General features: G+C 56.4%; 2 protein-coding genes across 2 annotated transcripts; one reads left to right on the plus strand and one right to left on the minus strand.

Moving 5' to 3' along the window:
• Positions 1-2,633: 2,633 nt before the first annotated feature.
• Positions 2,634-6,180, minus strand: LOC125628969 (patatin-like phospholipase domain-containing protein 6). The gene is made up of 3 exons (XM_048834206.2): positions 6,079-6,180; positions 4,016-4,857; positions 2,634-3,223 (listed from the first exon to the last, which is right to left on the minus strand). Exons 2-3 carry the CDS (start codon positions 4,139-4,141, stop codon positions 2,999-3,001), a joined length of 351 nt encoding a protein of 116 aa, XP_048690163.2. The 5' UTR covers positions 4,142-4,857; positions 6,079-6,180; the 3' UTR covers positions 2,634-2,998.
• Positions 6,181-8,422: 2,242 nt separating this feature from the next.
• LOC125628971 (mucolipin-1) lies at positions 8,423-13,887 on the plus strand. Its single transcript, XM_048834207.2, has 5 exons — positions 8,423-8,596; positions 9,414-9,513; positions 10,139-10,245; positions 10,925-11,074; positions 12,813-13,887. Exons 1-5 carry the CDS (start codon positions 8,441-8,443, stop codon positions 12,972-12,974), a joined length of 675 nt encoding a protein of 224 aa, XP_048690164.2. The 5' UTR covers positions 8,423-8,440; the 3' UTR covers positions 12,975-13,887.
• Positions 13,888-14,294: the final 407 nt, after the last annotated feature.

Raw genomic sequence — 14,294 nt, forward strand, 5'->3', positions numbered from 1 at the left:
TTGTCCGCCCCAGCCCCACCACACGCACCCCCCTCCACCTGCCTCCCCCAAGAGCCTCCAACCACCACCACCCAAGTGCAAGGACAGAATGCTTCCACAGCTCCCCCCACTCACCCAGAGCTGCCCCTGCTGCTGCTGCTAACACGCCATCCAGCTGGCCCAATGGGGGTGTCAGATGACAGGAGGGCTGCTCAGGCCAGACGTGAGGGGCAGGGGGCAGCAAGGTTCGTGTGTCCCATAGCCCCATCTTGTGTTCTCTCCACACAGTCAGGGGTGGAGGGTGTTACCAGGGTGAGTAGCAGAATTGTTACAATCAGGGAACAGGGGAAGAGCCAGACAGTGACCAAGTGGGCAGCAGAGTGTGGGAATGGGCAAGGGGGAAGGGAGGGACCAGCTCTGACCAGGAGCAGCGTCAGCAGCTCTTGGGCCTGGGTTCTGCTGGCCCAGGCTGGCCCTTGCTGCCCCCAGAAAGACAGGAATGGTGTTTGGCCGCTTGGGGATTCTGGGCCCTGAGGCCAGGTGATTAGGGGGAGCCAGCAGCTCCTGCTGCCACGGGCAGAGCCCTGGGTGGGGGAAGCCCCCAGGCTCTGGTGTTTGGCCCCAGTCAATTCGGGCTGAGTGCTCCCTATAAGGGGTGCCCCAGCCCCTGGGAGAGCAGCCAGGGTTGCTGCCCCAGGACAGCACTGCTGCGGAAGGAGGGGGTGGCCCAGAGCCTGGCTTCGCCTGTAGCCCAGCCCTGGCAGCAGAGCTAGCGCTCCCTGTGCCACCAACAGCAGCTTTTGCCCTGGCTCTCTCGCAGGGGTGGGGGCGTCTCTCCTTTATTTCAGCCCATCACTCCTAATTAGACCTCTGGAGCCCTGCCCTGACAGCCCCTGCCCTCCTTTCAGCCCTTTCCTGTAACATTATCCTTCTCTGCAGGGCAGGGTGCCGAGGGGCCCTGACAGGTGTGGGGGCAAAGACATTGAGATGGCCATGCCCAGCCCAGTCCCTCACTGTGTTAGTAGATGGCTTGGCAGTCAGGTGGCCCATGCCAGCTGATGTGGGCTAGGGGTTACAAGCACTGCTTCCTGGGGGGCAGGGGGCACTTTCTAGAGCAGGCGATAACCTGCTCCCATCCTTAGAAACATCGGTTCAGCACCTGAGGGGCGGCAATGCTCAGCTAGGGTTGCCAACCCTCCAGGTTTGGCCTGGAGTCTCCCGGAACCAGCATCGATCCCCCGGCGTCTACTGAAAGCCATCCAGGAGATTTTGATAGGCTATTTTAAGGAAACAACATTATGTCATGTTGGAAAAAAAATATCTCCTGAAATGGCTTCAGTCAGAGTAGGCCTTCCTAAGCTGAGCCCAGGCCTGGCCTGGCCACGTGGACCCATCGAGCACACACACAGCAGGGCTCTTTGGAGAGAGCCAGCAGGGGCCGAGACAGGCCAGTGAGGCCCATTACTCTCAGCAACCAACCAGGCTCCACCCCACAGGCTGCGCTCCTGGCTCAGGGTGGGGGGCAGGGAGAGGCCTCTGGCTCTGGGTCCTCACATGAGCAGGATGCTGAGGACTTGGGCCCCAACAGCCAGGGCGCCATGCACCTCGTGCAGCCTGGGACACGCCACGGGTGTGGGGCGCAGGCGCTTACCGTCCTTGTTGTTGCCGGCACCCAGTGCCGAGAGGCTGAACAACAGCTTGAGTTGGTTCGTTACCCGGTGTGCTACACCCAATAATCACAACGGGGTGGAGAAGCAGAAAAGTTTATTTGAAGCTTCAAAAAGGTACAGGGAGATTTGAATCTCAAATCCTGTACAACAGAGCAGGAAGTTACACAGGCTTTTATACATCCTTTTTCCCAGCATACTTATCCAATAGCAAGCTGCTCCAAGTATCCATATAGCCAGCCAATCCAGTTCCCAGCTAGTTCCCTGATTCTCTGTATCATTTGTTAAACTATACATAAAGCTGCTTTATTCAGCATTGTTCTTCCATATCTCCCCTGTTTGGCCTTGCTTAGTTTCAGGCAGTCTGACTCTGCAACATACTGTTGCAGATTCTCAGCATAACTGCTGCGAGTGCCTCCAGGCGGGGGGGCCAAGGACACTTGGGCCTAGCACGCAGAGCTGCTGCGAGTGCCTCCAGGCAGGAGGGGGGGGGGGCAAGGACACCGGGGCCTAGTGCGAGGGGGCTTCATCGACACTCGTGGTCTTCCATCCCCTCGAGTTACCTAGTGGCCATGCCCCAGTGTTCCCAACATTGTGGACCCGCATGGCCGAGGCTGTGATGTCCGTCATCACGTTGAAGTAGGGGAGCCACAGATCCTGCAGGGGCACAAAGGGCTAATCAGAGACGTGTTACAGCCCAGGGTGCTGCTGTGGGGGCTGTGCAAGGCACCACGCTCCTTGGGCAAGGCCGGGCTCCAGGGAACACCGCTGCCGGCAGGGGGCGTTGCTCAGGGCTGCCCAGCAAGAGGCTACTTTGAGTGTTCTGCACCAGGACCCCTGCCCAGCTTCCTGGATCTCCCTACCTCAATCTGCTTGTCCTGGAAGACCTTGTTGATGCTGGTGTTGCCGGCACCCAGTGCCGAGAGGCTGAACAACAGCTTGAGTGGTTCGTTACCCGGTGTGCTACACCCAATAATCACAACGGGGTGGAGAAGCAGAAAAGTTTATTTGCAGCTGCAAAAAGGTACAGGGAGAATAAAATCTCAAATCCTGCACACAGAGCAGGAAGTTACACAGGCTTTTATACATCCTTTTTCCCAGCATACTTATTCAATAGCAAGCTGCCCCAAGTATCCATATAGCCAGCCAATCCAGTTCCCAGCTAGTTCCCTGATTCTCTGTATCATTTGTTAAACTATACATAAAGCTGCTTTATTCAGCATTGTTCTTCCATATCTCCCCTGTTTGGCCTTGCTTAGTTTCAGGCAGTCTGACTCTGCAACATACTGTTGCAGATTCTCAGCATAACTGCTGCGAGTGCCTCCAGGCAGGGGGGCCAAGGACACTTGGGCCTAGTACGCAGAGCTGCTGCGAGTGCCTCCAGGCAGGAGGGGGGGCCAAGGACACCTGGCCTGGTGCGAGGGGGCTTCATCGACACTCGTGGTCTTCCATCCCCTCGAGTTACCTAGTGGCCATGCCCCAGTGTCCCTAACACTGGTGTTGAAGGCTGAGCCGGAGAACATGGAGGTGATGGGGTAGGTGAGGTCCAGAACCGTCTCAAACACGGAGTTCATGCTCTGCAGGAGGAGGGCGAGGGGTCACTCCGCAGGGGGCACGGCCCAGCACAAGCAGTGTTTGGAGTCCAGGCTCATGGGGACAGGCAGGGAGGATTGTCGGGGAGCCGGCAGCGAGCCTGAAGCTCACAGGACACTCACTCACTGCATGTGGCTGTGAAGCAGGCGGTGCCCTGGTGCAGCCCCTCCACTTGGCATGCCAGCCCCGGAACTGCTGGTGGGGGGTGGCATGTCCTCCAGCCAAAGCACTGTGTGCCAACTAGCATGACGGCTTGTTACTGGGGATGTTGCGGTTCCCACCGGAACCCCCCTGCTGCTCGAGCCTGCTGCATGCGCAGAAGAGGCTGCCGTGCCTAGCAGCACAATGCTGCGGCGCGCCATGGGGCTCTCCGCTCCAAGCCAAGCAGACGTCCCAGGGCCAAAGGGAGGACAAACCCCCACAGCCTGCAGGCTTGCCTCTGAACTCACAGGGCAGAGCTGCACAGCATGGGCAGGGGTCAGAGACGCCTGCAGCAGAGAGAGCCTGGAGGGTCTCTAGGCCCCCTCAGGCAGAGCGATCAGGCCCCAGTGCATGCTGGGACCTCTGTATTGCACTTGCTGGCCGTGACGCCCAGCTCCCAGTGCAGCCCTGGGCCTGGCTGCCAGCGGCTGTGGGGAAGGCTGGGTCACGGGATGGCAGCTCTGGGAGGGGCTGGTTTGGGGAGTTCTCCTGCTCCCAGCCTCCCAAGTCTGGCCCTGCCCCACAGCACACCCACCCTGTGTCTGCCCCACCCCACAGCAGGCCTTGCCCCTCACCTTGGCCCATTCACGGGCACGCTGCTTGGTGCGCACAGCACTGCGCTCTTCAGCATAGAGAGCCCCGATGAAGGAGCCAATGGATGTGCCCCCGATCAGGTCAATAGGGATCCCGGCTTCCTCCATGGCCTTGATCACCCCGATGTGGGAGCAGCCCCTGGGGGAGAGGGCGGGCTCAGAGACCAATGGCAGGCAGGGAGCCTGTCCCAGGGCCCATCACACGGCCCCAAACTCTGCAACCTGCTACACAGCTGCCATGCCTCCAACAGGCCAGGCGGTCTGCAATGGTGCTCCCAGCATGCACTGCTCCGGGCAGGGTGGTGGGCAGCAGGGTCACTGTCCCAGCCCCAATCCCACGGCTCTTATTGGGAGGCAGTGTTCATGTACCACTAGGGACATGGGGCTGGGAGCGAGGACTCCTGGGTTCTATCCCCGGGTTTGTCCCCCCGGCCCACTGTAAAGCTGGGGTTGTGGATGCCTACGGCCCCCCTTTGGGGGCTGGTTTGCGCCTGGGTGCAGAGGAGTACCATGGGAATTCAGTGCCCCAGCAGCTCTGTGCCCACCCCCATGGGGTTTTGTCTTCCTTAGCACAGACAGCTTCGCCGTCTGGCACCATGCTGCACCAGCCCAAAGGGTCCTGGGGACGAGAGGGACAGTACCAGCTTGTTGGGGCTCCGGCGGGAGAAGACACGGCGTTGGCACTTGATGTGAAGGTGTCCTGAGCACCAGCTGCGCATGTTGAGCCACTCAACGGTGCGGGAGGGGCTGGGGCCGTCCTCCCGGTGCAGCAGAATCAGCTGCTTCAGGGCACGCACGGCTGTGTTCTCCAGCATCTGCTCCAGCTGCAAGGGCAGAACAGGGGCCCCTAGAATGAGTCACCTCCCTGGTGGAATGATCCCCGCCCCAGCACAGCACACACAGCCCCATCCCAATGCACAGATGCCCGCCCCGCACAAGCCTCCATCCCTGCACGACATATACAGCCTCTGCACAGCCCCCTCAGCAGGCAGTTCCCCCTCCCCCCTCCCAGCATGAGACTGCTGCAGCCCAGCCCAGCTCATAGCCCCCCCCCCGCAGGATGAGCCCCCCACCCCTGTATGGCACGCACAGCCCTTCCCAGCAGGAGTCTGGAGGGAAGTTGCAGAAGGGACTTGGAAGCTGGTCACAGATTCCCACACCAGAGAGGACCACTGTGATCATCAAGTCTGACCTCCGCCTGATGCAGGTTAGAGGACTGCCCCCAAGGATTCCTAGAGCAGATCTTTTAGACCAGTGACTCTCAACCTTTCCAGACTACTGTACCCCATTCAGGAGTCGGATTTGTCTTGCGTACCCCAGGTTTCACCTCACTTCAAATCTACTTCCTTACAAAATCAGACATAAAAATACAGAAGTGTCACAGCCACACTATTACTGAAAAATGGCTTCCTTTCTCATCTTTACCATATAATTATCAAATAAATCAATTGGAATATAAATACTGTGCTTACATATCAGTGTGGAGTGTACAGAGCAGTATAAGCAAGTCATTGTCAGTATGAAATTTTAGTTTGTACTGACTTCGCCAGCGCTTTTTATGTAGCCTGTTGTAAAACTAGGCAAATAGCTAGATGAGTTGATGTACCCTGGGAAGACCCCTGTGGACCCCCAGGGGTACACGTATCCATAGGCGCTGACTCCGTGGGCGTTCCGAGGTTGGAGCACCCACAGGGAAATATTAGTGGGTGCTCTGCACCCACTGGCAGCCGAGCTCCCCTCACCCCCCTCCCCACCTCCTCCTCCTCCTCCTCATTCGCCCCCTCCCTCAGCGTCCCTGCCACATCCCTGCTCCTCCACCTACCTCCCAGCGCTTCCCACCTGGCCGCCACCAAAGAGCTGTTTGGCGGCGTTAGCACGCTGTGGGAGGAGGGGGAGGAGCGGGAACACGACGCGCTCAGGGGAGGAGGCGGGGAAGAGGCGGGATTTGGAGAAGGAGTTGGAATGGGGGCAGGGCAGGGGTGGGGCCTCATGGAAGGGGTGGAGCATCCAAGGTAAAGAGGGGAAGTTGGTGCCTATGCACGTACCCCTGGTTGAGAACCACCGTTTTAGACAACATCCCATCTTGAATTTAAAATGTCGAGTGAGGGAGAATCCACTGCCACCGCTGGTCAGTTGTTCCAATTGTTAATCACTCTGTCTGTCTCCTCTCTGACTTTGTCTAGCTTTAAGAAGAGCCCTGCAAAACCGCGGATATCCGCTTTATATCTGGGGATGTGGCTATCCGGGGACCATTTTCCGGCTTGCGGCTCAGATGCACATACAGATGTTGTTTCCGCGCAGGGCTCTGCAGAACATGCTAAGCCAAAGGGAGGGGCTGTCATCAGCCCTCAGGCTCCAGCTCAGCTCTCTCAATCATATAGGCCTAGCCCGCTGAGCATCCTGGGAGTTGTAGTCCCCAGCTTGCTTGGACAGAGGATATAAACTACAGCTCCCAGAAGGGAGTGAGCCAAGCGCCATTTGAAAGAGGTGCGGTTGTATTTTACATTAGCAAGTGGCAACTGCGGTGCTGTGAGGAGAGCAGCCTGTCTGTCCCGGCCGGGTCTGTGTGCGCTGGACCCGCCGCGGCTGCATAGGGCTGTCCGAGCCACTGGGAGGGTGGCGCTGCACATGAGGGCTCAGGATTGTAGCCTCCCTCTCTGGAGTGGGGCAGGATGTAGGGTTGCCAACCCTCCAGGATTGGCCTGGAGTCTCCAGGAATTAAAGATTAATCTTCAATTAAAGGTTATGTGATGTGATGAAATCTCCAGGAATACATCCAACCAAAATTGGCAACCCTAGGCAGGAGGGGCAGCAGGGACAGAGCCATCGGGGGGCAGTTGGTGTCACGGAGTCCCTGGGCGATGCTCTGGAACTGCTCCCCATGACACCAGGCAGGACTCTGGGGCAGTCGCCTTCCTATGAGCAGCCTGTCTTCAGGACACACAGCTTCCACCTTCCTGGGTCTGACCTCAGAGCATTCAGCATCCTCTGCCCCTCCGTGCGCTTCCCACAGCGAGTCCGCTCAGGCGGGGCTCCTGGGGAAGCCAGAGGGTCCTGCACCCCAACTCCGCAGTCAGACGTGACTCTCAGCCAGCCAGTAAAACAGAAGATTTATTAGACGACAGGAACATGGTCTAACACAGAGCTTGTAGGTGCAGAGAACTGGACCCCTCAGCTGGGTCCATTTTGGGGAGCAGTGAGCCAGACAACCACGTCTGCCCTTCACTCCATGTCCCCAGCCAGCCCCAAACTGAAACTCCCTCCAGCCCCTCCTCCTCTGGGCTTTGTTCCTTTCCCAGGCCAGGAGGTCACCTGATTCCTTTGTTCTCCAACCCTTATCTCTCACCTTGCAGGGGGGAAGGGCCCAGGCCACCAGTTGCCAGGAAACAGGGTGTCGGCCATCCTCTGAGTCCAGACTCCTGCACACACCTGCCCTCTAGGGCTCTGCAGTGATTATACACCCTTACCCCACCACTTAGATACTTAAGAACTGCATAGGGGAAACTGAGGCACCCCCACACTATTCAGAGGAAACATTAAGAACAGTCCCACTTTGTCACAGTTGGGGGTCGGGGACTTGGCACAGTCCTGTGTCACTGCTGCACGGTGACCTGTGAAGCTGTTCGTAGAGCCCTGGATATCCGTGGGTATCTGCAGATGTCCCCATTCAGGGATGCAGAGATTCACAGACAATTTTTGCGGATCACGGATCGGATGCGGATATATATTTTTGTATCTGTGCAGGGCTGTAGCTTTAACTATCAGTGACTGGATCACGTTAGACCTTCCTCAGCTAGACTGATGATCCCAGTATCAAATATCTGTTCCCCAGGTAGGAACTGAGATCTAGTCACCCCCTAACCCTCTCTTTGTTATGCTAACTAGATAGAGCCCCGTGAGTCTGACTCTAAGGTAGGTTTCTAATCTTTTAATCTCATGGCTCTTCTCTGACCCCTCTCCAATTTACCCACATTCTTCCTGAATTGCAGGCTGCAGAGCTGGACACGGGATTCCTGTAGCAGCTGAACCAGTGCCAGATACGAGGTTAAACCTCCCTCCTCCTACTTGAGATTCTCCTGCTTATGCATCTCAGGATCGCATTAGCCCTTCTGGCTACAGCATTGTGCTAGGCGCTCATGTTCAGCTGCAGTGTAAAGACATTACCTTGGTTTCCCTTTAGGCTGTGTTATCAAGTGCTTGGGATGGAGCAGTGAGTCAGAATTCTGGGTTCTGATCCTGGCTCTGCCACTGCTCCCGTGATTTCAGCTAAGTTGCTATTTCCCCATCTGTAAAATGGGCCAACGCCAGCTTCTTAAGGGGGGATGGCCTGTGTAGCTTTGGGCCAAAAGGGGCAGTATGGTGCTGAGTTTCTAGCTGTGAAGAGTAGCTCCCTCGTGGAGTGATTGAATGGTATGGTCCATTCCATTCCGAAGACGTCCTGTTAGTCTGATCACTGTCTCCTGCAGGCTCATTAACGTCACCATCCAGTTTAAACTGAAGGCCATCAACATCCAGACGATCATTAACAATGAGATCCCGGACTGCTACACCTTCACCATCACTGTGAGTAACCCTGGCCCAGCTCTGAGCTGCACCTGCTTGCGCCAGAGAAATACATAGCCAGCACTCCCCCAGGGCTGCAGCTGCCTGAGGGAAGCATGGGAGTTTGGGATGAGTTAGAGATGGACAGGCCGTTAGCCTGTACAACCTTCTTCCTGGGAGACCACCCCACAGCCTGGTCGCTCTCGCTGTCAGGGAGCGCTCACTCTTGAGCAAAGGAGCGGTCAGGCTGAATTCCTCCGAGCGATGTGCCCCTGGGCCAGCGAGCGAGGGCAGGTAGCTCTTTGGGCTGAGTCCCTGGGGTGGTGAGCAGCCGTGACATAGGAGGAGGGAGCCAGGGAGGAGGCCAAGGTTTCTGGCTGTGGTGCAGTTCTAGTGGGGCTCTCAGCTGGAAAGACACTGTGAAATTGCCCTTGCTCCACAGTGCCACCTGCTGACTCAAGCGACGAAGTCTGCTGCTGCTCATTCCTCTTGGCCCTGCAGAACCAGCTCAGGAGCTGGATTCCAACTGGCTCATGCGTCTGAGCCAAGAACTCTTCCCAGAGAGCCAGGAGGAGCCCAGCTGGGCTCCCTGAGCCTGCGGGGCTGCCAGGTGCACCCTCTCTGCATGGCCGCTCGCTGAGCAGGTTCTCCGTCAGAGGGTCAGTGTGAGACCCAGCTGTGCTGCTGGCACATGCTGCCCGGCAGAGCAGGACTACAATAAGGGAGTGAGAGTCCTGCGGCAGGAGCAGGGCTGGTGAGGACTATCCAGCCAGAGAGGTTCCTGGCCATCCCATTCCCTCCTCGCTGTGCAGTAGCAGTCTTCCTCTTCCTTCACCAGATCACGTTTGACAACAAGGCTCACAGTGGCCGGGTGAAGATCAGCCTGGACAACAAAGCTGACATCAAAGAGTGCAAGGACCCCAGTGTGTATGGCCGAGGTAGGGGGTGGGAAGGGCAGATAGAATGGGGGGCAGTCTTCCTCCTCCCCCCCCACCACTGCTAACTGGAAGGGCCATTGGTTTGGCTGCGCTAGCGTTGCTGTGAACCATTCAGGCCTGTCCATTCTAGACGCCCCCTTTCACAGCAAATGTGACCTCGCCTCTGGGCTGAGCCTTCCTCAGCTAGATCTGTGCCGGGGGATGATTTGGGCAGGTGGAGGGATCTGTTCAGCAGCGTTGGAGTGATCTCTGGGTGATGTGACTCAGGGCAGGTGTCCATGGAAGACCATGCACCGCTCCTGTGATTGGAGCAGACACGCCTACTCCTGACTTCCTCACTCCCACGTAACTAAAATCCTGGCTTCAGGATGGGCACTGGGTGTCACCCCTGCTGTCTAGCAGGCTGATGGTGGTGGCTGCTCTCTGCTGGGCATTCTAGGCCGGTGTGGCATGTGGGCTCCGGGCGCTGCTGTCTCCATTCTCAGACCCCTGAGCACTCCGTTCTTGTGGAGGAGCCTGTCTCCTTCGCTGCTTCTCCTCCACCAGGGCTGTCCTACACTGTACTCTGGGCTCCGCTTGGCCACCCTGGTGTTCCCTTGCTGAGGAGATCCACTGCCTCTTCCAGGAGACAACACCTTCCGCGTGTTCTTTGACGTGGCTGTGATCCTTGTTTGTGTGCTGTCCTTCATCCTGTGTGCCCGCTCCATCATCCGGGGCTTGATGCTGCAGCATGTGAGTACTGGCCTGGCCTGCTGGGCTGACCAGCATGAACCCTTCAAGTGCCACTGGGCAAACATCAGGCTCTGACAGCACAGCCCCTTGCACTCCTGCAGCCTCTCAGGAATGATGGGCCTCCACTTGGGTGTAAGTCTGTGCCTGCTGCAGCGATCCCCTTTGAGGCTGGGTCTCTCTGGCAGGAGGGAGGGTTCCCAGGGCATCTCCTATGAATCCCTTGAGGCACACATCTACTGAATAAGGCTGAGGGCCGTGGGCATCTCTGGGGGTGGAATGGCTCAGTCAGTCTGAGATGGAGCTGTCAGAGGCTGGAACCTGCTGCTCCCAGCTGAGTTGCCCTGGAGGTGAGCAGAGCATCAGACCAGTGAAGTGAGAGAACGTGATGTTCTGACCTGGTGAAAAGGGCACATATGAATTTTATTTTGAGCCAGGTAAAAATCTCTCTCTCCTGGAGCACTGGGCAGAGCTGGGAGTTTTGCTTTGTCTATTTCTCCCTCTGCAAGGGTGAGGATTCTGGGAGATGGGGCCCTGTTGCTCCCACTGGGGCCTTCTCCGCCCAGCAGCCATGTTCCAAACCAAACATCCCCAAGGGACTCTTGGGAGTCCACCTCAGCCACCTGCCTGGGGAGCGTTGTCCCTGCTGTGGGTCCATCACCGCTCTCCATCCTGCTTGCAGGAGCTGGGCCATTTCTTTCAGAGACACTACAACCAGGATGTCTCCCTGTCAGACCGCATGGAGTTTGTGAATGGCTGGTACATCCTGCTGGTGGTGAGTGATGTCCTGACAGTGTCTGGGACCATCATGAAGATCAGAATTGAGTCAAAGGTGAGGGCATGGCCAGGCATCCATTCCTGTGTGTGCTCTTCCCCCTCTCCCCCATGGGGCTGTGCCAGGGAACCCTCCCAGAGAATCTCTCTGGTAAAACATCTCCTCTGCACCCTGGGAATGCTGCCAGGGCAGGGGCACTGGCAGGGTGTGCAGAGCCACTGGAAGGCCACACCTTCGCTCCCAGCGGGTGGCGGCTGCTCTCTTGTGGCTGGGGCTCTGGGATTCCTCCTTGTGCCTCCCTGATAGGGTTAGGGGCAAGGACCCTGCTCAGTCAGGCCAGAGGAGAAGAGGAAGATGCTGGTCCTCTGGGAATGCACCATTTGCCCCCTGCCAGAGCTGTTAATAGCTGCAGCCTGAGGGGATTTTCACAGAGGAACTAGAGGAACCAGCTCCCTAGCGGCCCCAGGCCAGGGTACTCAATGGGAGTGAGTCACAAAACAGAGAAAGAAAAGGAGTACTGGTGGCACCTTAGAGACTGTTAGTCTCTAAGGTGCCACCAGTACTCCTTTTCTTTTTGCGAATACAGACTAACACGGCTGTTCCTCTGAAACAAAACAGAGAGGCAGCCAATAGTTTCACTGACAAGTGACTTTGGCTGAAGGGCTGGCAGCTTGCTGGGCATGGAGATCCCAGCCTACGTACAGATGTGGGCACTGCCAAACCTCCTGCCTGGGGTCATGTTCCCTCCTAACTCAGGGCTGTTTGTAAGATCAGTGCAGTAATCCTCTGGCTCTGTAGGCTCCTGCAGAGCTTGAGGCACCATTTGCCTGTTCTGTTCCCAGCAGGGAGAGAGGGACAGGGAAGGACCCACTCTGAGACTGGGTGGCCCGACAGCTGCATATGGGTGCCGGATTGCTGCTGTCCCCATGCTCTGGAGTGAGGGAATGATCATGCCTACTGAGCACGTCTGAGTGTTTAGTGAAGTCCTGGTCTGCGCAGGTCCATACGGGGCCCTGAGTGACAATCCCCCTCCAGTGTACAGCCCCTCCCCGCCACAGACAGTAACGTAGGGGACCCAAGTCACTAGGTACTCGTGCCAGGTCTTTGCCTAGTTTAAAAGGGCCCGAGTGGCTTCCTCCCTTCCCTTGGGAAACCATGCCAGGTACCGAGCCAACCCTGTCCTGAGCCCAACCTGTTCTGGCCCTTGGCCCATCCCAAAGGGGACCCCTGGCCGGGTTAGGACGGTCAGATTCTGCTGTTGTCCTGGAGCCAGGCTTGGGAGTGATCAGTCTCCTCCTCTCCCCTCTGATTGGTCCTGTTGCTTTTCGCTGACCTGCCCTCCCCTCGCTCGCCTCCCCACTCCAGAGGCTGCAAGGCCTTTCCTGATGCAGATCTTTTCCAATCCATCATGTTCCAAATGCATAACGGGCTGCGGGCTGCCCTCAGTGTCTTGTATTGCTGCTCCTCGGGCTCTCCTGTCCACCTGCCGGTAGCTGTCAGCTGGGTTCTGCTCCCCTGGCTGTAATGGATTCATAGATTCCAAGGGCAGAAGGGACCATTGGGATCATGTGGTCTGGCACAGGCCAGAGAACTTCCCCAGAGCAGAGCTCTTAGAAAAACATCCAATCTTGAATTAAAAATTGCCAGTGATGGAGAACCCACCACAGCCCTTGGTGGAATGGTAGTGAGTGCTGGGTAGTCCGGGATGCTAAGCACCTCAGCTCCTGTGAATGATGGGAGGCACGTTTGCTGTGAGGAGCGGGGCCGCCTGATGTGTCTGTGTCTGTGTCTGCAGAACTTGGCCAGCTACGACGTGTGCAGCATCCTTCTGGGCACCTCCACACTCCTGGTCTGGGTTGGGGTCATCCGCTACCTCAGCTTCTTCCAGAAATACAATGTGAGTGATGCCTGCGTGCAGACGCACACAGCATGTAGCGAGAGAGCTCTGTCCCAGTGAGTGGCAACGCTGCTCGAGGTGCTGTATTCTGCTCGAAGCGAAGGCCTGGGCAGACTTTGCCCCCTCAATCCTGACCTGCAGCATGCCACTGCATCTCCCTACCCCTGGCTCTTCTCTCACAGCTCTGCCGATACCCCTCAATCCTGACTTGCAGCCCTGTGATTGCAGATGGGGTTCACCCCCCCCCAGCTCTGCCAGTGCCCCTCAGAGCTGACTTGCAACCCTCCGGCTATTCCAGCCTTGCTCTCTCAGCAAACAAAACTGGAACAATTCAGTGTAAACCTGTTGTGTTAGCTAATGCTCTGTCCACTCCACATTAGTGCTCTGAAAGAATGGGGCTTCCAACGCTCCCTTTGAGAATCATTTTGAAGCCTGCTGAAAGAACAGGAGGACTTGTGGCACTTTAGAGACTAACATATTTATTTGAGCATAAGCTTTTGTGAGCTACAGCTCACTTCATCGGATGCATGCAGTGGAAAATACAGTGGGGAGATTTTATATACACAGAGAACATGAAACAATGGGTTACCATACACACTGTAAGGAGAGTGATCAGGTAAGGTGAGCTATTACCAGGAGAGAAAAAAAAAACCAAAAAACCTTTTATAGTGATAATCAAGGTGGGCCATTTCCAGCAGTTGACAAGAACATGTGAGAAACAGTTGGGGGGGAAAATAAACATGGAGAAATAGTTTTACTTTGTGTAATGACACATCCACTCCCAGTCTTTATTCAAGCCTATTTTAATGGTGTCCAGTTTGCAAATTAATTCCAATTCAGCAGTCTCTCACTGGAGTCTGTTTTTGAAGTTTTTTTGTTGTAATATTGCAACTCTTAGGTCTGTAATCAAGTGACCAGGGAGGCTGAAGTATTCTCCAACTGGTTTTTGAATCATATAATTCTTGACATCTGATTTGTGTCCATTTATTCTTTTATGTAGAGACTGTCCGGTTTGGCCAATGTACATGGCAGAGGGGCATTGCTGGCACATGATGGCATACATCACATTGGTAGATGGGCAGGTGAACGAGCCTGTGATAGTGTGGCTGATGTGATTAGGCCCGATGATGGTGTCCCCTGAATAGATATGTGGACACAGTTGGCAACGGGCTTTGTTGCAAGGATAGGTTCCTGGGTTAGTGGTTCTGCTGTGTGGTGTGTGGTTGCTGGTGAGTATTTGCTTCAGGTTGGGGGGCTGTCTGTAGGCAAGGACTGGCCTGTCTCCCAAGATCTGTGCGAGTGGTGGGTCGTCCTTCAGGATAGGTTGTAGATCCTTGATGATGCGTTGGAGAGGTTTTAGTTTTAGTACCCAGAAGTTAC

This window comes from Caretta caretta, chromosome 20, assembly GCF_965140235.1.
Source record: "Caretta caretta isolate rCarCar2 chromosome 20, rCarCar1.hap1, whole genome shotgun sequence".
Classification (NCBI taxonomy): domain Eukaryota; kingdom Metazoa; phylum Chordata; order Testudines; family Cheloniidae; genus Caretta; species Caretta caretta.

Coding starts and splice junctions, on each gene's coding strand:
- LOC125628969 (XM_048834206.2), bottom strand. CDS start 4,141: ATGGAGGAAGCCGGGATCCCTATTGACCTGATCGGGGGCACATCCATT. Junction 3,224..4,015: donor GTGCCCGTGAATGGGCCAAG/GTGAGGGGCAAG, acceptor CTCCTCCTGCAG/AGCATGAACTCCGTGTTTGA.
- LOC125628971 (XM_048834207.2), top strand. CDS start 8,441: ATGGTATGGTCCATTCCATTCCGAAGACGTCCTGTTAGTCTGATCACT. Junction 8,597..9,413: donor GCTACACCTTCACCATCACT/GTGAGTAACCCT, acceptor TTCCTTCACCAG/ATCACGTTTGACAACAAGGC. Junction 9,514..10,138: donor CCCCAGTGTGTATGGCCGAG/GTAGGGGGTGGG, acceptor TGCCTCTTCCAG/GAGACAACACCTTCCGCGTG.